This window comes from Oryctolagus cuniculus, chromosome 8 (assembly GCF_051225735.1).
Source record: "Oryctolagus cuniculus isolate XC-2025 breed Fujian yellow rabbit chromosome 8, ASM5122573v1, whole genome shotgun sequence".
NCBI lineage: Eukaryota > Metazoa > Chordata > Mammalia > Lagomorpha > Leporidae > Oryctolagus > Oryctolagus cuniculus.
Genome location: NC_142874.1, coordinates 91,131,987 through 91,155,420, shown reverse-complemented (window position 1 = coordinate 91,155,420; position 23,434 = coordinate 91,131,987). Strand labels below are relative to the sequence as shown.

Genomic DNA, 23,434 nt, shown 5'->3' with positions numbered 1-23,434 from the left:
TGGATTAAAGATTCTCCCAACAAAGAAAAACCAGGACCAGATGGCTTCATTGCTGAATTCTACCAGGTTTTTTTTTTTTTTTTTAGAACTAATTCTAATTTTTCTTCAGCTATTCAAAACAATTGAAAGAGGTAATCCTCCTAAAATCCTTTATGAGATCAACATCACATTAATTCCTAATGAGAAAAAGACAGAGAAAGAAGACTATAAACTAGTATCCCTGATGAATAAAGAAGAAATTCTCAAAGATATTGGATAATGGAATCCAACAATACATCACAAAGATCATTCACCTGGAACAAATGGGATGTATTCCTCATATGCTCAGATGATTCAGCATCACAGATCAATAATGTGGTACATCACATTAACAAACTGATGATTATCTCAATAAATGCAGAAAAAGCATTTTTGTGTTTCTGTGTGGGTGCAAACTTTTGAAATCTTTACTTAGTATATACTAAATTGATCTTCTGAATATAAAGATAATTGAAAATGAATCTTGATGTCAATGGGAAGGGAGAGGGTGTGAGAGATGAGATGGTTTCGGGTGGGAAGGAGGTTTTGAGGGGAAAAAGCCACTATAATCCCGAAGTTGTACTTTGGAAATTTATATTTATTAAAGTTAAAAAAAGTTCATGATAAATGAGGAAAAGAATATTAAGCAAAACTAGTATAGAAGGAACATTCCTCAACACGATCAAGGCAATTTATGACAAACCTGTAGCCAGCATCTTATTGAGTGGAGAAAACTTGGAAGCATTTCCACTAAAATCTATAACCAGACAAGGATGCCCAGTCTCACCGTTGCTATTCAATATATTTCTGTAAGTTTTAACCAGAGACATTAGGAAAACAAAAGAAATCAAATGGATACAAATTATAAAGAAGGAAGTCAAATTATCCCTATTGACAAATGACATGGTTCTATATATAAAAACTACAGGAGTGAAATTCACATTGAGATTTCATGATTGTTTATAGCCCTTGTTTCAACTATTAAGGTATAGTTCTTTTTTTCTTCATACTATTTGTTGAATTCTTTATACTCATAAGACTAACCCTACACTAAAAGATAACTAGAAATAGATCTTTGTAAAGATTAAGAATGGGAATAGGAGAGGGAGGAATAAGATGTGTAGGAGTGTGGGTGAGAAGGAAGGTAGGGTGGGAAGTATCACTATGTTCCTGAATTTATAATATTGACAATACATGAAATTTGTATATCTTAAAATCTCAGAAAGTGGAATGCCACACAGTATCATAGATATAATTGTTAGAAGTGTATAAAACAGAATGGAATGACATTCAAAGTATTAAAGAGAAAATTGCTAAAATCATACAAAATCAAAGTTGAAATAAATTCCTAGATAAGTAAGAGTTAAAAACAACAGTCCGGTTTTAAGTAAGTTGTAGGGGATTTTATTGAGGGAAAATATTAGAATCAAATGGTACCTCTTACGCACATTAAGAAAATGAATCAGATAAAAAATGCAAGGAGATTTAAAGCAAAACAAAAGAACATACCACAAAAATATTGCATAAGAATAAATAAGTAAAATAAGTGGAATGGCCACATCATATCAGATAATATAGATTTTTTGACAGGCAGAGTGGACAGTGAGAGAGAGAGAGAGAAAGGTCTTCCTTTACCATTGGTTCACTCTCCAATGGCCGCTGCGGCCAGCGCCGATCCGAAGCTAGGAGCTAGGTGCTTCTCCTGGTCTCCCATGCAGGTGCAGGGCCCAAGCACTTGGGCCATCCTCCACTGCACTCCCTCGCCACAGCAGAGAGCTGGCCTGGAAGAGGGGCAACCGGGACAGAATCCGGCACCCTGACCGGGACTAGAACCCGGTGTGCCAGCGCCGCAGGCAGAGGATTAGCCTAGTGAGCCACGGTGTCAGCGACAAAATAGATTTTTAAGACAAAAAAAGTTTCTACAAATGCAGTAAGTTATGATAATACAGAAAGGTAAACATATACTTAACAAGAGAGTTTCAACATATATGGAGACAAACAGATTTAAACAGATTTAAAAGGGAATAAGCAATTCAATCCAATACTTGTATATTTCAATAAGCATACAATTAGATATAAAATCAGTGAGAACATTTTAAGACTTATACTGTCCATGAATTAGCTGTATCATATATACAACACTCAATCTTACAGCAGCGGCAGACATTCTTCAGCAGTATGGAACATTCTCTAAGATATGCCATATCTATTCTATAAAATAAGTTTCAAAACTTTTAAAAGAATAGTTGTTATTTAATCTAACAGTTAGGATACTTGCATACTGTCTAAAAGTGCTAGGATACAATACCTAGCTCCGATTCCCAAATCTAGCAACCTGTGAATGTATATTATAGGGCAGAGGCAGCTGTGACAGTTCAGGTAACTTCCCTCTTGCCTCTCACATGGGAGACCTGAATTTTCAGCTCCTGGGCTATCCCTGAACCAGCCTGGGCTGCTGAGCATTCGGGAAGTGAGTCAAGGATGGGAAACCTCTGTCTCCTTGACTCAGCCTCTTAAAGCAAACTTTCACTAGTCCAAGTGATCAGTTTCAGTTCACAATTGATCATAATGATAGGTCTAAGAGTCAAAGGGATCACATAAACAAGACTAGTGTCTGCTAATACTAACTGATAGAATTAAAAAGGAGAGAATGATCCAACGTGGGAAGCAGGACACACAAACTCATAGAATGGCCTCAGAATCAGCCCTTAAGGCATTTGATCTGGCTAAAAAGACCATGAGAGCATTTCAGGCATGGAAAGCCAAGACACTCTGGGGGAAAAAAAAAAAAACCCTAAATGAAAGATCTCTGCAAGTGAGATCTCAGTGGAAAGAACAGGCCATCAAAGAAGCAGGTACCTTTCTCTGAAGGGAGGAGAGAACTTCCACTTTGATTATTACCTTGTCTAAATAAGATCGGAGCCAACGAACTCAAAAGGCTTCTACAGCCTTGTCAACTTATGACTAGAGTCTAGGGCTATTACTGATGCCTTATACAAAAGCATCAATTGTTAAATCAACAGGAGTCCCTGTGCACTTACTCACCATGTAGGACCTCTGTCCTTAATGTGTTATTCTATGTGAATTAATGCTATAACCAGTACTCAAACAGTATTTTACACTTTTTGTTTCTGTGTGGGTGAAAACAGTTGAAATCTTTACTTAATATATACTAAATTGATCTTCTGTATATAAAGAGAATTGAAAATGAATCTTGATGTGAATGGGGTGGGAGAGGGAGCGGGAGATAGGAGGGTTGCAGATGGGAGGGTATGGGGGGGAAATGCTACTTTAACCCAAAAGCTGTACTTTGGAAATTTATATTCATTAAATAAAAGTTAAAAGAATTTAAAGCTACAAAGCTTAATTTTTATGATTTGTTCTCAATCAATAAAATAAATTTGAAATCAACAACAGAAAGATACTTGGGAAATTAGCAAATATGAGAAGGTAAAGAACATTCTCCAAAATAAACAAAGGATTGAAGAATAAATCACAAGAAATTAAGAACTATAGGGCCAGCTTGTTGTGCAGCAGGTTAAGCTGGCACCTGCAATGCTGGAATTCCCCTTCCCCCCTTTTTAAATAAGTACTAGTTTGAGTCCAATTATATGCTAATGACCTGGAAAGACAGCAGATGATAGCCTGAGTCCTTGGGTTCCTGCACCCTTGTGGAAGATCCTGATAGAGTTCTGTGCTCCCAGATTTTACTTGGCCCACTACTGGTCATTGCAGTCATGCATCCACTTTTAGAAACTTAAATGAAACTCAAAATAAGCAGAAAGAAATAAATGAGGAAATAAAGGTCATAAGAAAAGTATGTAATATAAAAGTGAATAAAATTAGAAAAAAGTCAATAATAATACTAATAGTTCTACAGATGCAAGATGGTTGAAGAGTGAAGCTGCATTGACATAAGATACCAGGACTAAGATATGAGAAAAAAAGACAGGCAACAAGGCATACCCTGCATCTACAGAAAGCAGCTGGTTCCTAGCTGGGAGTCTCCACCTTCCCACAACAATGTAGGAAGTAATTGCCAGAGCCCATGGACTACAGAGCCCAGCAACCGGCAGCTTTGAGGGAGAATTTCATGGTCCAACACAGACTTTGAGTAAGGCCTGTGGAGCTGACTGGGGGCTGAGTGACTATTTTGCTCCTTTGGGGGAGGCCACATTGCCATTCTCCTCCTCCTCACTCCAAAAAACCACCACATTCAACTGGATGTGGTAGAATCACAGCTGGAGTTGGTTCTGACTCAGACAGCAAGCAGCCATGCTGTTGCTAGAAGGCACTGGAGCCAGCATAGTCTGCAGTGTGGTGAGTCGATCCCCTATATCCTGCAACTGTGGGAATTCTGGGCATAAGCCCCGGGTCTGTGTTCACTTACTCTGTGCAATCAGCTTGGGGGTAGGGTAGAGTCCCTTAGCAACGCACAAAAAAATCCACACCTGACCTGAGGAAGTTCCCTCTGTACCTCTTAGCAAATGGTGCTGGAGTCCCAGGCACAAGCAACAGCAAGACCCTTGCATGTCACATGAAAACTGGAAGCAGTTCCATCTGTGTTGATGTTGGTGTTAAAATCATTGGATTATATTAAACATGGCAAGCATGAAATCCAGATTACTAAATAAATTATAAAGTAATCAAGTGAATATAAGGTTAAATTGGTTTTTACCTATTAAAATTGAAGGAAGTGAGTAGGAATCCACTGAAGAGGGCATTTTACACAGGCTTTGATTTAATTGCTATTTTTATAGCTTAGAATTGCAATTATATCCTTGGATCAAACCAGATAATTTGGAAACTGTGCTCAGATATAGGTTTAGTAACCTAAGAATTTCATCAAGAGTTATGCTTTGGCACCATCCCTATGGCCTACTCATAGGAATGCTAAACGAAAACTTACAGGAAACTGGTTTTTGCATTTTTGACAGTGTGGTTGAGGATACTTTTTCATTTCTGAAGTTTGAAACTCAAGTGCCAGTAATTTTTAGCAGTTAAGGAATGTGTGTGTACTATTGTTTTGCCACATAGAGATCATATTATTAACTTTTTTTGTGTGTAGTTATTCATAAACTCAGTTTTATTACAAATTCAACTTTCAAAAGTTATTAGAATTCTTCGGTCTTGTTTCATAGATATAAATAAATGTAAAGGTAGAACATTACCATATATTTTTATGTTTATATTTATATAAATATGTATTTCTCACCTAATTTTTTCATTTATATTTTTTCTCATTGTACAAAATCTTTGTCTTCTGAAATCCAGACAAAAAATTAGACAAAAAGATGAGTTCATTTAAAAGGATAAATGAAGACATGGTATAGATAATATTACTTGAGGACAAGAAAAAGAAAAATCAAGCCAAGGATCTAGCATGGAAGAACCTATGCATTTAAATATTACATGAAGGCAGAGATTCATCAACACAGCCATGGAAAAGAGGCTCAGGAGGAAGCAGAGATCAGAAAAGTTGGCACCCAAGAAGGGACACTCACAGCTAGTAGCCATAGTGTTTTTCCTGGAAAGGTCCAGAAAATAGAGGACTGAAACATCCACTGGATACAGTGTACAAAATTCAGATTTGAGTAATCAAAGCCAACACACGATCAGAAAATGGAAACACAGCATACGCAACTAGTGGTTTTATTCTTGTTAGACATTGTGAGATTTCTATTTATATATTTTCTTCTTTATATTGGGGTTATATATTTTTCTTAATATATAATGTTATATTAAGGGTTTCTTTTTAACACTAAACCTATTAAATACACAGCCAATTCCTTTAGGACAGATTCTTCCCTACCATGTGTCATGTAACTTCAATATCAAACATAGGTTTGCTATTCCTGTAAGAGCCACTTCTACTTATATCTTACTCTTTTATGATTGTTTCATTTGCTCAATTAATGTATATTTATTGTTTTTACCATGTGCACATGATTAATTTGTAAGAACTGGAGCTGTAATTTTAATAGAAATTTCACAGCTTATTGGAGCAATAATTTTAGTTTATGCAACTGGGACTTTAAATTTTTAAGAACTGCAAATTTTAGAAAGTACCAAAGGTTTACAGTAAAATTTTCCAGTGCATAGTGTTAGTTAATATCTTAAAAATAATTCAAAGGAGAAGAGAAACCAATCTTGGACTGAACTCACTCATCAGGCTCATCATCTGGGTGAAATAATGAGTCAATATGACAGTGACACTAATGAGGAATGTCAACTGCATAGGCAGTGATATTCTCTGGAGTGCAGAGGGGTAAGAATGGCTCAGGTTACTCAAATTCTGATTAAACACTTGTCAAAGTATTTTATCTACAATGTTTACAGAACACTAACATCTACCAATACTTTTAGATCACCAGTTAGCAAGTTGAGTTATATGACTGTATATATATTTACAATTATTTTCAAAGGCCCCTCATGGAGCTTTGTGTAGTGACTTTACTGTAATGCATGAAATAGAATTTCCTTAAGGAAATTAAGAATAGCATGTAAGAATCATTTTTATTTAAAATTTGTTTAAAATTTAGAGTTCAGAGAAATAGTTCTTTTAATAATTTTCCATGGGGCCGGTGTTGTGGTGTACTGGGTTAAGCTGTTGCTTGCAACTCTTGTTTCATGTATGTGCTCTGGTTTGAGTACCTGCTGTTCTACTTCCAATCCAGCTCTCCGCTAATACAGTTGTAAAATCAGCAGAAAATGGCCCAAGTCCTTGGACCCCTACACTCATGTTGGAGACCCAGATGAAGCTGGGCATTGTGGCTATTTGGGAAGTGAACCAGCTGGTGGAAGATCAATCTGTCTCTGTCTCTCTCCCTCCCTCTCAATTCTGGCTTTCAAATAAATAGATCTTTTAAGGAATAAATATTCATGTTAGGTATATCTCTGGGTTTAAAGAATATAATGTATTTTTTGCTACATTTGTTAATGCTTCTGTTCTAATAGGAAACATTAAACTAAAAACATTTAATGACTCAAGGTTTACAAATAAATTGAGAATGCAGTTTTAAAAGTTCTTTAATATCCAGATCAATACTGGACCATGTGCCCTAAAATGATTATAATGTTAATAAAAATATTTCCAGAGTTCCTAATTTATTCACAAAACATGTGCTTAGAAAGTAGAAGAAAACTTTAAACTACTTTCTAATATCCCCATATATCAAGTAGTAGATGCCATAAAACAAGAGTCAAAATACTTGTATTTTATTAACTATTGTATTAATGTTTTTCTATTCTTTATATTCTTGACTAAGCATAATTTATCCTACATATATATTTATCTTACATGTGCATATAAACAAATGCTAAATTAATGTTTTTCTTGAATAAACTGTCTTATCAAAACCTACTGTCTTTACAAATAATTAGGATGCAGAATAGTGCAGAGGTTCAGAGAACAGTGGCCCTTGGAGTGGACTACAGTGGTTTGCCTCTCAGCTCTATGATTAGCGTCTTTGAAGGGTTTTATACCTAATTGTTACATTTCAAAAGGGCAAAGCCGGGCAGGATAGTGGAAGAAAAAGGAATTCCACCATGTGTAGAGATGGGTAGAAGAGGTGATGGCTGATGAGTAGCCTTCCATACAAGAAAGCAATGTGTAGAACTGGAAGCTGGATGTTAGGCCATTAAGAAAAGTTTTTCAGGGACTCTAGGTAAAGGGAAAGAATAAGTTGAACATGTTTCCTTAGGCTGGAATGACACAATGCAGGTTATATTAAACGCAGATGAAATAGCCTCACAGTTGAGCAGTGGAAGTGCTCACATTGCAGTCTAACAATGTAGTTCTTTAGCAATGAGAATGAGTCAGGTGTTATTTCAGTAAAGGATTAATTGTATAGGAAAACTAATTCGAAAACATACTATGCACTATGTTCTCCAATAAATGAGGCAGGTAAGGTGATGCAACTAATTAAAGCAACCAGAACACTCTTGAGCGTTCTGTGGTGTAAACCTTGAAAACTTCACCTGGAAAATGACTGCAAGTATTGCAGGGGCAGTTTTTCCACCTCTTGTTTGATAAGACACCTATGCAGAAAGTCTCCGAGGACTAGTTAGCCAATGAGAATTATAACTGCTGTTATATTTGTATAGCATTTGATTTTAAGAATTATCTTTAATAAATTTTCCTCTATCTTCCATTCCTTTTTTCACTGCTCAAATAATGTTCTTTTAAACTGTTTTAGGGCTTTTCAGCATGCCAAGAGTACACTTCAGATTTTTCAATCATTTTATCGTACACCTCAGATCTGTCTGCTCTATTTTGTATAGATTTAGTGATTGGATGTTTTTAACAAGTTGTGAATAAATATATTACTTTCAAAATCAGTGAATGTAATGAAGTAGCCTTACATTATCAGTTCACATCAAGCCTACTTCAGAAATATTGGCAAAAGAAACTGGAAAAATAACCTTGTTTGCCCCCTCAGACTTTAGTACCAGTTTCATGTGCAATAAGATTTTCATCAAATTTTATAATTCAATTCAACATTAAGACGACTGAGCATTTCTATAATATTATATGCTCACACATCTCCTCCTGATCATATTAAAAACCACACACTTAAAGAAACCAAATATCTCTGGCAGAAATGAAGAGTGACTATGTGTGGGAAACCAGAGACCAAGGGGAAGGAATACTGAGAATTTCAGAAGCTTTAGCAAAGTGTGATTTTTCTGTTTACCCCAATTAGTTGCATCTCACCACTTCTCCCTCACTTTCGCTCTCTGGGCATGGCATGTGAAAATACAGTTTCTATAGATTTATGCTATTAATACCATTCTGCTCATTAATTCAATAGTAAACAGAGGATGGGCTGATGGAGATCACTTGCTTTCTCACAGTAACAGTTGAATATAGTAAGAATTTTTAACCTTATTTTATTTTGAAATAGGTGAGTAAAAAAAAGTGTGCTTTGCTTTACGCAGATGAGAATATTTACGTTTAAGGTTAAGTGGCATCAGCCTTATGCAACTCACATGCAGCTGTCAATCACAAAGCTGAGACTGGATTGAACTGATGTGCTCCATTTTACCATACTATTCAGCGAAAGCGTAGCCAATTTCAGTACCAGGAAGAGATTCACTATTTGCTCTCTGCAAGTATGCACATTCCATAACATCCAATACACACACTCCCACCCCACAGGGAGAATTTTTAAAAACTTTAGTATGGCAACGCACACTTGAGATTCACTCAGCTTCTTTTAAGTGCTAAATAGTCTCAGAATTTCCATCGTAGATGGGGAAACATTCAAGAAATTAAATTCTAAATTTAAAGCAGCCATACAATGAAATTTTTTTTTAATCAACACACATGAGGCAAGGATTTGCCCAGTTCACAGGCTCTACCGAATTCTGGAAATTAAATTACTCTGAGACACCGTGGGCACCGCTAGCTGACTGCAGTCATTTGCAAGGAGCTTGCCGTCTCTGATAGACCTCCGTGAGTGGAGGTCAAAGCAGTGATGGCCTTAGGGCCCAGTGAGGGAATGGGGGCCCGCGAGACTAGGATCAGCAGACCAGAGGAGGCAGCGTAGAGAGGGGCCCCATTGGTTCATCTCCCATTTCTCTGGCAGGATAGTGACCACGGAGTACATTTTACAGAAAACATACATTTTGTATATTTGTTCCAGGTCACTTGAGGAAGTCTGCTAGGATGAAGAGTTTCCCGCTGAGTTTGTCCTACTTGGACGCCAGATTTTCACACCCACCTATCTGCCTTGTTTCAAACCTTTAGCTGCCCTTTAGTAAGGCTCAGGAGGTTAGGGAGTGGGCAAAGCCATGGAAGCAGGAACTGGTTTGGCCACTGGAGGGCTACAAGCTTGTTAGTGGCCTTTCTCCAGCAACTTTTAGCCCTTTTAGTAGTGTAGAACCCATTTTGTAGCTGTGTCCCACTGCCCAGCCTTGTCCCACAACCGCCACCTGCCCCTCACCTGTCCACCGCAATAGCCGTCATGGAGTAGATGCTGGCGAACACGGCCGTGATGGGAAAGAAGTTCTGGAAGCGGCAGTAGTTGGCGCCGAAGTACCACTCGCTGTGAAGCGCGTATATGAAGTTGACCAACGTGTTGAAGGCGGCCATGGAGGCGTCGGAGAAAGCCAGGTTCACGAGGAAGTAGTTGGTGACGGTCCTCATACGCTTGTGGGCCAGGATGATCCAGATGACAATGAGATTTCCGAAGACGGCCACGGCCACCACCACGCCGTAAGCCAGGGACCAGAGCGCGATGCGCCAGGACGGCTGCACGAACTGGTTGGTGAGGTTGGCCCGGGGCTGCGAGGGCGCCGGGGAAGTCGTGGGCAGTCCCGGCACCGAGGATGGAAGGGAGGAGGACAGGTTACCGGCTTGAACTAGCAGTTGCAGCCACTCAGTCCCCAGCGCCTCCGCGGCAGCCCCAGCCGCCAGCGCAGCACTCAGGTTCCGGCCGTCGGCGCCCGCACCTCCAGCGCCGTCCGTCCAGGTCTCGGCGGCGGCGAAAGAGTCCATCGCCGCGGGTGGAGCCGGCCGAATCGCCCGAAGTTCCTCTCTGCCGCAGGGTCACTTTGCCGCCGGGCAAGCCTTCGGTCTCACCTGGAAACAAGCTGAGAGGAGCTCCCAGCCCTTGCTTTTTATAGCGATTGCTTTGAGCCAGCAGGTGGTAAGAATCAGGAGCAGCGCTTTTTCCGCGGAGTTTGCGCTCTGGCAGAAGGGAAGGGTGAGATCCTCGGGGAGAGAGAATTAGGGGCTGCTCCCGGGCCCCAGGGATGGAGCGCGGGTCCCTCCCGGGAGAAGCTACCGGGCGCCGTGCGGAGAACTGAGGATCCTGCGCTGCGGGCGCGCTTTATAGTCTCTTGGAGTCTCCTGCTTTGGTGACGTCGCGGGGGGCGCTGAACCTCACAACTCCTGTGCCCGCTAGGATTGCGCTCCTTGTCTCCTCCCGCCCTTCCAATCTAATACATTCGCCGCCGGCGCCAAGTACCTGGGGCTTGGCGGGCGGTGAGTGTGCTTCGGGCGTGCTTCCTCGCTGCAATTACAATCTTTCCAAGACCATTTCTCTTCTTTTAACTTCAAGGTATTTTGCTGAGGCTCCTGCTTTCAGACATTTGTAACGATTTACAGGGCGGCGGAGGCTGGATACCGCGCGGTGCCAGGGTGTAGCCTGAGGCCGGCAGGGATGCCATGGGCCCCGCATGGTCTCAGGTGTCACTGGTTTTTGGGATTTCACTCAACGGTTGCTCGGTTGCTTCTGTGTTAATTTTCTCTTATCTCGAGGTCTTTTTCATCTCGCTCCCACCCATTTTCCCTGTTTTCTTGACACCAGACATTAGCCCCTCCACCCCTTACCCTTATTCCTTTCAGACTGAAGCAAGGGTTTGCTCAGGTTGGAAAATCCCAACACACTGAGGGCAACTAAGACATCCCGAGGTGTAAGGTGTGTGTGTGTGCCTGTGTGCCTGTGTTCTACAGGACGGCGAGATTTACACTTCTTTCCTTTGGGCCCGATGTCACCTCCTCTGATCAATGCACATACAAACACCAGATTGTGTGGCTTTGGGCAGGCATTTGTCTCCTAAGTTTTCAGTACTTGACTGTGAGGATGCGGGACAGTCGCTAACCCGAGATTCCCGAGGCAGCCCGCAGGCCTGACTTCATCCTGGAGCAGGTGAGCTGCAGCACTTTGGTGGAGCTCCAGCTGGATGAAGTGGTGAGTGCTGGCATCTGCCTCAAGGCAGTCCCCAGAAGGTTCCAGAGATGAAACTCTCTCCTAAATCTCTTGGCTAGTGCGTTTCAGTTAAACGTATTTTTTAGAGATCTCCCAAAAATAGGGGCATTTCAGAGAGTTTGTGGAAAAATAGAATTACAAAATATGTTTATTTTGGTGCAATACTTGTTAAATCCATTCATTGTGTTTTCACAATATGCATCTCCATGGGTTTTCTAACGATTCCTCATATATACAACTTCAGAATTGTTATATGCCATTAAAAGTTATTTTAAATCCAATTTCTCCACAACCCATTTGGAATACTCTCATTGACTCAGATTCCTTGAGCGTCAGAATCCTCATTGGAAAGCAGAAACTTTAAAAATTCCAATTTGCAGAATGATTGTGGAGTAAGTAATTTCTGCTGACTTCCTTCAACCAACCAAGCAGGAGGAAGAACTAACAAACACTGGCTCTTTTCTCTCTAGTTATCATCCTGCAATTCATCTAAACGTTTTCAGGTCAAATGGATTTGAGCTGCAAGTTATGTAAAGAGAAAACAGCTTGTGGTTTTGCCTTCTATGTTCTTTAGTTTTCTTGTTAGGAACATATTCTTCAAAACCCTGCTGTGTACACATAGGATCACTGCAAATGAATACTGGTTTCCCTCTTGCAATTTTATGGCTAAAGGGGTACTATGAGGAAATAAATTTGAGGCAACCTGAAAATAATCATATTGATACAACCCTGTATCAAAATAAATGCATGCTCAACCTGATAGTTAACAGATGTTATTATTTCTCGTTTCTTCCCAGAGAGGCCCATGAAAATAAATCATAGGTAAACTTAATGTCATTTTACTTGCTTACTAATTTTAAATTAAACTACTTTCTCTTGAAAGATTACTTTCTTCTAATTTACTGTCTAGATATTACTTGAATGACAAATGAAAGTCTTTTTCTTTCCTAATGACACATGGAGGAATTAAACTTTTCATATGATACATATCACTTATTTAAGATTACAAAATAAGTTATGTGGTAGTTTGGTATTTAGGATATTTTAATCTTTACATAGTAATATTCGTTGTGTAAAGATATATTCATTTAACAGTACTGCTTTACTTATAATATGGAGTATAATTCTGCAATTCTGTCTTCCATGGGTTTATAGAAGAATAGAGGTGATTTGGCATAAAAAAGTGATAATGTTAGAAATAAGAGTAAAAATAATGAAAAAGGTTTAGAATTTCTTCCTTTCTGGGGAAGAGAGAGATCTGGGTAATGGCCCTTCTTAGATTTACCTTACTTAGAGAGAGGCTCTAAGGGTAGTCAGTAATCATTTATTGTCTGTCATTTCTCAGATATATTTGGAATATTTACCTTACTTAGAGAGAGGCTCCCTGGATTCTATAAGGGTGGTCAGTAACCATTTATTGTCTGTCATTTCTCAGATATATTTGGAATATCCTGCCTTCCAGGTACCGGGAAGTTAAAAATGAAACAGTCAGATACGAATAGCAGGTTCTTTTTTTCTTTTATTACTTTATGCAGGTATACAAATAGGAATATAAGATGCAGAGAGAAATGAACGTTTAACTCTGTACGAAGATTCTGGATTCTGTCAAGTTCTCAAAAATTGCTTTGTGAGGATGGAATAAAATTATGCAAAGAAAGACTTACTTATACTTTGAAAACCGAGAAAGTATAGGAGATAATGGCTAAAGATGAAGTTTCCCAAGAAAATTTGGTGAGTAATTTGTCCCTTGTAGCTCTGGATTCTGAATCCTGCTCTTGTCTGAGCCCACTCAGCTGGATTTTTAATTCTTCTTCATCCTCTTTCCCTTAGTGTAAGAACTCAGAAAATCTTAGCCTTGAACGACTGAAGGAAGGATCCAAGAAGTAGAGGAAATGGTAGGTTACCAGAGTAGGCAGAGTTTGATCCTAACCTATGGCATTTAAAAGCTGGGAGTATGTGTGAGCATGTAGGCATGTGACCATGCTGGCAAATGAGTCCAGCATGGTAGGTGACTTGGGAGGAGATGTCGATAGATTTTAGATAATAGCAAACTAAGCTGTTGGACTGAATACATGTACAAATTATGAGAGTTTATATGAGTGGTTACTATCTATTCCTCATAAACAAGAAGTATTTATTTTATTATGAAATATTATGCTTAGAATATTATATATCTTCTAAGTTGTATTTAGTCTGCATATTTTTGTTTGGAATTCATAAAGGTCATGTGTTACAATTTTTTGCTAACAATTTATAATGGAATAGATACTTGTCATGTTATTTCTTCTCTTGCAACTCAAGGACACTTAGTGTGGTATGCCTCACACTTGAATTTTTATTTTGACAGGCCTCCAAAAATAGGCATTACAGTGTGGTATTTTAGGTACTGTTGATGGCTAGTGGAGGAGTTATTTTTGGGAAGAACAGCTTGTCAAAATTCCAGATTTCTGTCTCTGACAACAACCTTCTATTTGACAGTTCTCACACTTTTCCTTTAGTATGTTCATTGCTTTTCTACCATGTTGAGATTTTTTAAATCAGTTTGAGATCCCTATAGTCTAGCACTCTGAACCTTGCTTTATATTTTTCTTCCCTTTGTTATTTCATCAGAGTTGCTTATCTCATTGGATCAGTTCCACCCTGTGAGTTTTGGGCTCCTACAGTCAACTTGCTGAGTATTACTGGCAATCAACACAACTTCACTTAATTGTGCAGACAGGAGCTCCTTAAAAATTACTGTACTCTACCAGACACTCTCCATGTGGGCCTGCAATCAGTTCCTATTTCCAAAGTTTAATCTATTCTTCAAATCTTTCACTTCTCCATCTTTCTTCTCAGGCTCAGCAAATAATGTCCTCGGTTTTTCTGTCAAAATTGAAAACCATCAGCCAAGAATTTTAATATTCTGTGCATTTTATCCATGTTTTCATCATTTGTTATTAACCAAGGGAAAGTGGTTTCTCTCTTTTTAAAACCCATTGCCTATTATTATTTGAGAAACAGAGAGCTAGAGAAAGAAGGATAAACACAAGAGAGCTTCCATTAATGGGCTCACTATGCAAATGTCAATAATTGCCAGAGCTTGACCAGGTTGAAGCCACAAACCAGACACTCAAGTCCCGTCTCTCACATGGGTACTCCAGTGATTACTCCCAGAGTTGATATTAGTTGGAAGGTAGCAGCAGGAAGTGGAGCTGGGTATCAAACCCATGCACTGGGATGTGAGATGCAGGCATCTTAAACAGGATTCTTAACTGCTATGCTAAATATTCTTCAAACCATTTCTCTCTAATATCTCATTCTTTTTATCTTTTTGAATTAGTTTGAAACATCTGATAATCTATATTAATATATTCATTTCTTGACTGTATCCTCTTTACATTACCACTTTTATCTCTCTTCTTCCATTCCTAGATGGACCTTTATAACAAAATATCTAAATATTCTCACTTCCTCACCTCATAATGCAATTTTGAATTCCTTAGTACTTAATACTATTGTTCCAATACATTGTGCTATTAGTTTCCTGCAAGTTAAACCAAATGGTCACTTTCCATTTTAATATTCCTGATGTTTGTATAGCTGTAGACATTTCTATTGGTTTCTCAGGCCTGTCATAACTAAGTATGACCAATCAAATGGCTTAACATGTCAGAAATTTATTCTCTCAGTTTGGAAGCATAGATGTTTGAAATCAAGTTGTTAATGAGGTTGTTCTGAAAGTCTGAAGGAGAAGTGGTCCATACTCTATTCTAACTCTGGTTGTTTGCTGAGAATCTTTGGCGTTGTTTAATTTTGTAGCTATGCATGTCACTCCTGTCTCTTCCTCTGCCATTTGATTAGGGCCAACCTCAGATAAGTAATACTTTTTAATTTTTAAATTAAAATTTCACTGTCAGTTTTTGATAGGCAGAGGGGGAGAGAGAGAGGGAGAAGGAGAGTTAGTTCTTCTATTCTTTGGTTCACTGTCAAATTGTCTGCAACAGCCAGGGCTGGGCCAGGATGAAACTACTTTCTGCCTGGAACCAAGGAGATAGAGGCTCTGCTGGCTGAGCCATCCTTGGAATTGTTCTTCCCTTTTCATGAAAGAGTGTGCAACTTTGCATCTCAGTATCTGTAGTAGCTCATTTCCTGCCTGCAGAATTTCAGATGTCTAACAACCTTTATTTATTTTACCCTATCTCTTTCCCCTTGCATCCAGCCTGACAATGTTTCCAATGAGGTTATTGATTTAATCCCCACATCATATGTCTAATACTTTAAGCCAAAGTATGTTCCTTAGTGTTCTTTCTAGAGCACAATTTTCTCATGTTTTTGCAATATAGATAGACTGAGAATTTTACAAATCTTTCAAAATCTTCTGATTTCTTTTAGTTTAACAATTCCATCTTCAAGTTATACCTCCTTTTGCATTTTAGTACAAGCAACAAGGAGAATTAGGCCTGATATTCCATTTTGTCTGAAAATCTCCTTCAGCTAAGTATCCATGTTCATCACTTAAAAGTTTTACTTTCCACATAAAAGCAAAATGCAATTCAGCCCAGTTCTTCACTATTTTATCACAAAGATAGCTTTTCCTCTAGTTTCCATTTCTATATTCCTTTTAGTGTTTATAGTAGTCCCTTCAAGGCAAGCAAGGGTTTTTCTAAATTTTCTAGCCTTGATCAATTATCTCGTTCTAAAACCACTTATTTTAGTATCTGTTAGAGCAACACACTGCTTCCCCACAACTCAGCCCACAAAGAGATTATTATCATTTCTTCATCCCGAATAGCCTCTCCCTCTGTAAAGCTGTAAAACCACTTACTTTTCTCTTCTTGGACAATTATCTTTTGAGCTTCTGTTTCTACGACAGCCATTTATATTTGATATTATGATACCAGAGTTCCCCATCTTAACACTTTGTATTACTCTATATGCTCCTGACATATTTAGCTTTAATAAGCCTCTTATACTGGAAGACAAAGGTCTACCAAATCTATTTCTTCATGACCATATAATCAAATATCTATGAATTTCCCTTCATACTCCCTAAAATCATTTCATACTTTACAGAATCCCAAATTGAATTAATTTTCAAGATCTTAAATTTGTTCTAATAATTGATCAAACTATAATCTTGGGAATTAGTGTATATTTCATCACATTCCTTTATTTACTCTTTAGCCACAAATCCAACAACTTACCAAGTCCAGTAGAGTAGATTGAACATTCTAGGCAGATCTTTATCAATTTTCTTTTTATTCCCATGGATATTTCCCTATTCCAGATCCCTATTACCTTTCTTGTAGATACTATGACATACTCATTTGGATCATCATGATTTTACTCAACACTCTTCCTGTTAATTATATTATATCATGGTTTAGAAGGATCTATCTAAACATAAATTTGACCAGTCATTCTCCTGCCAAAAGCTTTTCAGTGGAGAGCAACAAAGTCCTTCAATATTTGGTTCCTGTTTCCTGCTTGCTTTTATCATTCAGTTCTCCTTGAGAAGGTCCTTTAGCTGATTAAAACTACTTGCAATGCTTCAGCATATCCTAGTATTTTATATATTATGTCTTCACAACACTGTACCTTTTTCCTGGGATACCCTTTTCATTACTATCAATCTATCACATACTCTTTACATTTTATTTTAAATATTAAAATTAAATATTATTTTTTGGGAGGGAAGCTTCCTATGATGGCCAGTTCATTATAGTACCCAGTTTATGTCAGTAGTTTGGTTCTTTTTACAGAATTGTGTAAGTACTGGTCTTCCTGTATCTCTCCTTAAGTGTGTGTGTGTATGTATATGTATGTACACATATGACATTTAAAGGCAAGGCATGGGTTGTACTAAGCTGATTAACACAGAATCTTGTAACAGATATTTTAATGGGTTGCTAAATGTTTAAGAAATAGTTTCTTCTTCGTATATATAATATGAAATTGACAGGCTTCAATTGGATACTGTATAGTTTAATGGCATGTTTGATTCGTAAAGTATGACCTTTTAAAACTAGATTATTTTATTTGCTTTTTTATTTATAGGTGAAATTCATTTTGCATTACAAATTATTTTGTAAGCTCTATTTCAAGTCATGTTGGGTAGAAATTGTTTTATTTAAGAAAACAGATTAACATGTTTTATGTAGTAAATAATACACTGATTTTCCTTTTTTTCTCAAAAGACATGAGGTTAATACTATCTACTATCATGAGATTTATTAAAGTTTATTAAAATTTATTATTTTGATGCTAGGTCATATAGCCTTCAAGATGCTTTCTTGTTTTTGCAATCTAATATAATGACAATTATATGAATTTATAATACATATACACACAGAGTATTTGGACATCAAATACATTCATTGTAATGAAATTTCATATTAAATGCCTATAAAGTCAACTTCTTTTTTGTGTTATGTAAAGTATATAAATCAAAATGTGATTTCCTTCTGTTGCTAAATAAAAATAATTCTTATACTCTACATAATTAATGGACAGATATACTAACACACATGCAAAATTATTGTTTACCAGTTTTACTTATGGGAATACTGAGATATATAGTTTCTCTAGCAAATTTAAGGCAAAATTATGTAATTATATAATACTTCTAGTTTACATTTCAGTGATTAAAAAAAAAAAAAACCTTCATTCAGTTAACTGAAACGGTTCTGAAAATCACATAACATTCTATTACGTTGACTGAATATAGAAGAAATTAAATAATTTTGAATTATAGTTGTTTTCTCAGAATCCCCACTGACTCACTTGTGGAAGTGAGAAGGCAGTGCGTTCCTTGGAGGTTTCTGTTACAGTGATACATTAATTTTGTATTATCATTATCTTTCCTTAAAACGTATAGTTTCCATAGAAGAGAAGCTGAAATCAAAATTTGTCCTTTTATCTTGTGATTCACTTTCTATGTCTGTAATATGAGGACTGAGTTATACCTATAGTCAGTGGTTTTGCTACTACCATGTTGGAGAAGCAATGATTCATACAAAGCAAAAACAAATAGGTCTTTGAAAAATTGTAAAGTTATTAGAATTTTACCTCTATTTCTCTGGTATAATTTTACTCTTTTCTAAAAGAAGCAGAAAAACAAAAATGCTTAAAAGTATGAATATTTATTGATAGGTATTTCTTACAGGTTTTAACTGAAAGAATGAACTCTTTTTCCGGGCCCTGAAAAGATTTTACACCTACAGTGGTGTGGGGGATGATGTTTGTTCACTTTGGAGGTGCTGGCTCCCTTGTAACTCCTATTATGGGCAATTACTGGGGTCCTGAGAGAAAGAAATACATTAATCCCTTCACCTTCCACTACTTCCAATCATTTGAAGGTTCTATCAGCTCCCAACATCACCATACCTAGGGCCAAGTGTCCAGCACATGTACAGTTTGGGGACACAAAAATAGATCTATCTATGTATAAAATCAATTTGAAAATTTCTGAAAGTATATAATTTGTATCTCCTAAAATTTATATACCATTTTTGAGGTTTAAAATTTTAAGGTAATTTATTATTTTGAAGTGTGGAGGAATTGCTATCTTTACTTGTAGTAACTTTATTCATAATTTGTTACTTCCTCTCAATACTTCATTTAGTTATATAATATCTATAATCTTAATAATAATCTTATTCTTTGAGTCTGGTGATTTTACTCCTAGAGACTCCTAGTAATTAGTTCAATAACCAGAAATCATGGTAAGAATTTGCATAAAAAGTTATACCTGTATTTATATTTTTGAGGGCAAAAATATAAGAAATATAAGTGACATGAAATAATTTTAGTAACTTCAAAAAATGAAACATGACATTTTCAAAGATAGTCTTCTATACTTCCACTTGAAGAATGTGTTTTAAAGACTATTAATAACATAGGATATCTTTTAGTGTTAAGTAAAAACAAAAAACAAAATATAAACTTGTATATAGCATATTATCTTATTGTATGATCAAATAAATCACTTATATATTTACAGACAGAAAATTGAGAATATTTTAAGGCTAGTGCCGTGATGCACAGGTTAAACCCTCTGTATGCAGTACTGGCATCCCATATGGAACCAGTTCAAGTCCTGGTTGCTCCATTGCCAATCCAGCTCCCTACTAATGTACCTGGGAAAACAGCAGAAGATGACCTGGGCATTTGGGCCCCTGTACCCATGTGGGAGACCTGCAGGAAGCTCCTGGATCCTGGCTTCAAATTGGCCCAGATTGGCTGTTGCGATCATTTTGGGGAGTGAATCAGTGGATGGAAGATCTCCCAGTCTGTCTCTCCTCCTTCTCTTGGTAAACTCTGTCTTTCAAATAAATTAAAAAAAGTCTTCAAAAATGAGGATATTTTCTCCCACTGATATTAGTTATTGCTGTTGTCCTGAGGTTTATTTACACTTCAGTGTGATTTAATAGTCTTACATATCTCTGTATTTCTACATTTATAGTATCTGCATATCTTTAACATTCTAAATTGTAAATAAAATGATGATCTGGTTTAGGAACTACTCATTATTGAAAAGGAAGGGGATCAAAGGGGAATCATTTTGGAGTCCAAGTGATCAGATGAAAGAAATGTCCTCTTTATTGTGACTAAGAAAGTGTACCCTACAGAACAAAGCTCTCAAATGAACACATTTTTGTTAGGGTTTCAAAATTCTTGGCTACCTAAATAATTAATTGAATCTGATGAAATACTATTGCCATTGCTATAATATCTCAATGTTAAATAATAATAAACCACATTAAACAGAATCCAGACTCTATGTACTTATCAAAATACTATTTTATTGTTGTAACCCAGCAACTGGTAAATATCTCATTTTTATTTTTACCTCTTTTCGGGAAACTGATGAATAAAAACTTTGAAACTGAGAAATTAAAGTTTGACTGGTGGCTCTGACTTTGTTTTTAAATATACTTCTTTGTTTTTTTTTTTGTTTGTTTTTTTGGACAGGCAGAGTTAGAGGGAGAGGGGAGAGGGAGGTCTTCCTTCCATTGGTTCACCCCGCAAATGGCCGCTACAGCCAGCGCGCTGCGCCAATCTAAAGCCAGGAGCCAGGTGCTTCCTCCTGGTCTCCATGCGGGTGCAGGACCAAGCACTTGGGCCATCCTCCACTGCCTTGCCGGGCCACAGCAGAGAGCTGGACTGGAAGAGGAGCAACCAGGACAGAATCCGGCACCCCAGCCTGGACTAGAACCAAAGGTACCGGCACCATAGGTGGAGGATTAGCCAAGTGAGCTGTGGCTCTGGCCGGCTCTGACTTTTTAAAATTAGTGGCTTTTTTTTTTTTTCCTTTAGGCTGTTTTGTCCTTGATAAAATTGTGATGATTTCATTGAATCATACATCTTTTGTTAAAATGTCTGATAGGTATGGGTACTAAATATATAATGCCTATATAAATTGAATTTGGTATTCACAGAAATGATTTTAATAAAAATATTTCACATTCATCGGCACTTTGGAAAATAATTTTGATAAAAGTAATGTGAAATGAGTATGGACAATAATTTTGATCAAAATGGTAACAGTCATTGAGCACTTAATATGTATGAGACAATGTTCTAAGCATTTCCTTTATTTGAATTAACTTTATATGTCCTAAGTATCCTATGTGATGACATTACTATTATTCCCATTTCTGGATAAGAACTTTGGCATAGGAGATGAAATAACATATCTAAAGTCACACAAAGTATATAGCAAATAGTGGGAGGCAGAATTGTACCCAGGATCTGATATGAGAATGTGGAATTTTAGTCATTCTGTTATGCTATCTTTCCAAGAAAACAGGCAAACAAACCATTTAACAGTTGGCAAACAAATCATATGAAAAGTTGGATTTGCAACTGAGTACAATTTAATCTATTGTTTTTTCTCCAAATTGCTCTACCTCTAATCAGTTATCTTCAAAAGGAAATAAAACAATACAAAACAAATGGAGCAAACAAAATATGATGGTCAAAAGATATCATTTCTCTTCTCTCTGAAACAAATGAACACAAAACAAAACAAACACAAAAGAGAAAACTGCTTCATTGGAACCTGTGGGTAGCCCCAGATCTAGACAATAAATGGAGTAGAATTGACTCAAGAAATCAAATGTTGTATTGATTCCAAGAGGAGTAGTTGCCGTGTGGGAATAAATCATTGGGGCTTAGAGTTTTGCTATTAAGTAAAATACCCTAAGATACCAAATAAATAATTACTTTTTAGAATTAAATATTATGGGGGCTGGCCCTGTGGTGTATTGGGTAAAGCTGCTGTCTGTAGTGCCGGCATCTCATATGGGCACTGGTTCAAATCCGGGCTGCTCCACTTCACATCCAGCTCTCTGCTATGGTTTAGGAAAGCAGTAGAAGATGGCCCAAGTCCTTGGGCCCCTGTACCTGTTTGGGAGACCTGGAAGAAGTTACTGGCTCTTGGCTTTGGATAGGTGCAGCTCAGGCTGTTGCGGCCAATTGGGGAGTGAACTAGCGGAAGGAAGACCTCTCTCTCTCTCTCTGCCTCTGTCTCTCTGCAACTCTGACTTTCAAATAAATTAAATAAATCTTTTTAAAAGAATTTAATATTATGGATACTCTAACACATTGCATCAGCATATCTAAGACTCGTGTAACAACAAGAACAGCAAAACTGGCCGGAGAGGTAAAATTAAATAAATGGGCATTTCAGCCATTTTGGAAGAAAAGGTTCTAGAATGATTTAAGTAAGGAGTAGTCATTGAATGTCTTTGCAATTGCTGGTTTGAAAGAACCCAAGAAATTTAGGGGAGAAATTGCTATATAAAACATAAGAGAGAGGAGCTTCATTAAGAGGCACAGGAACTTCATACTATAGAATGTATTATCCTTCAGAAAGTATTTTGTGCCTACAGAATGGCAAAACTGAACCCAAACATTCAATTCCCAAGCCCATGATTGAGGCTCTTACTTGATGGTATTTTATGAATAGCTGTTTCACAGACAAAACGCACCCTGACACCTTCAAAGATGAATTATACTCACTATTCAAAGATTGTACATAAAATAAAAAGCAGGAAATAAACATAATAAAGAGGTATAAGATGAATAATAACTAGCTTAGAAGGCAATGAAATGTATTATGGAAACTAAAGAAATCTAACATAATACTTAAATGGAACTCGAAAATAAAAAAAAATTACAAAAAATCCTATTAGAAACAGAAATAAAAAGAGCTGCTGTTGTAAAACTGAAGAGTAGGTTTGAGAATAAAGCTTGTATTGCTTCTCTGCCTTTTGGCTAAGATCAAGTGAGAATAAAACTTGTTAAAGTGAACAAGAATGTAAAGAAACTTACAGGCACTAAAAAAAATTGGTGATCCAACACCTGCCCAGAGTTTCTGAGGAAGATAATCAAATAAATATAATGGAATTACTACAAAAACACAATAGATGAAACTGGTAGCACAAATGGGGGAGAAGATAATTCCAAACACCCGTTTCTACAGAAAAACAATGGACACAGTGACAAAAATGGTCAAAATCAGCTTTTCAGAATTATAGACACAAGTGAAACTCTTCCAGGATGATACTTAAGACAACGTAGCTGAATCTCAACAAGGAGTATTATGGCAATATGATTACCATGTCACTCCCCTTATTCCCAAACTCAACAGTGAGACATGAAATTAAAAGCTTCCTAAACACAAGATAACTAAATCTGTATTTGAAAGATTA

At 37.2% G+C, this 23,434-nt stretch overlaps 1 protein-coding gene and 1 long non-coding RNA gene across 7 annotated transcripts in view; one reads left to right on the top strand and one right to left on the bottom strand.

Moving 5' to 3' along the window:
- The window catches only part of TACR3 (tachykinin receptor 3), a 114,446-nt gene extending 103,629 nt beyond the window's left edge, over positions 1-10,817 (bottom strand). Inside the window, 1 exon segment of the mRNA NM_001082055.1 lies at positions 9,966-10,817. Within this exon segment, the coding sequence (NP_001075524.1) occupies positions 9,966-10,519 (554 nt within the window). The 5' untranslated portion in view covers positions 10,520-10,817.
- A 128-nt stretch (positions 10,818-10,945) lies between these two features.
- LOC149125086 (uncharacterized) lies at positions 10,946-21,735 on the top strand. Of its 6 annotated transcripts, none has more exons than XR_016212041.1 (5): positions 10,949-11,084; positions 11,480-11,717; positions 13,271-13,466; positions 13,566-13,630; positions 20,691-21,735. It is a non-coding gene; the product is annotated as an uncharacterized LOC149125086 (long non-coding RNA). The 6 variants fall into 6 exon arrangements; XR_016212042.1 differs by having other exon boundaries at positions 10,951-11,084; positions 11,572-11,717; positions 20,691-21,733; XR_016212040.1 differs by lacking the exon at positions 11,480-11,717 and having other exon boundaries at positions 10,946-11,084; positions 20,691-21,719.
- The last annotated feature ends 1,699 nt before the right edge of the window (positions 21,736-23,434 follow it).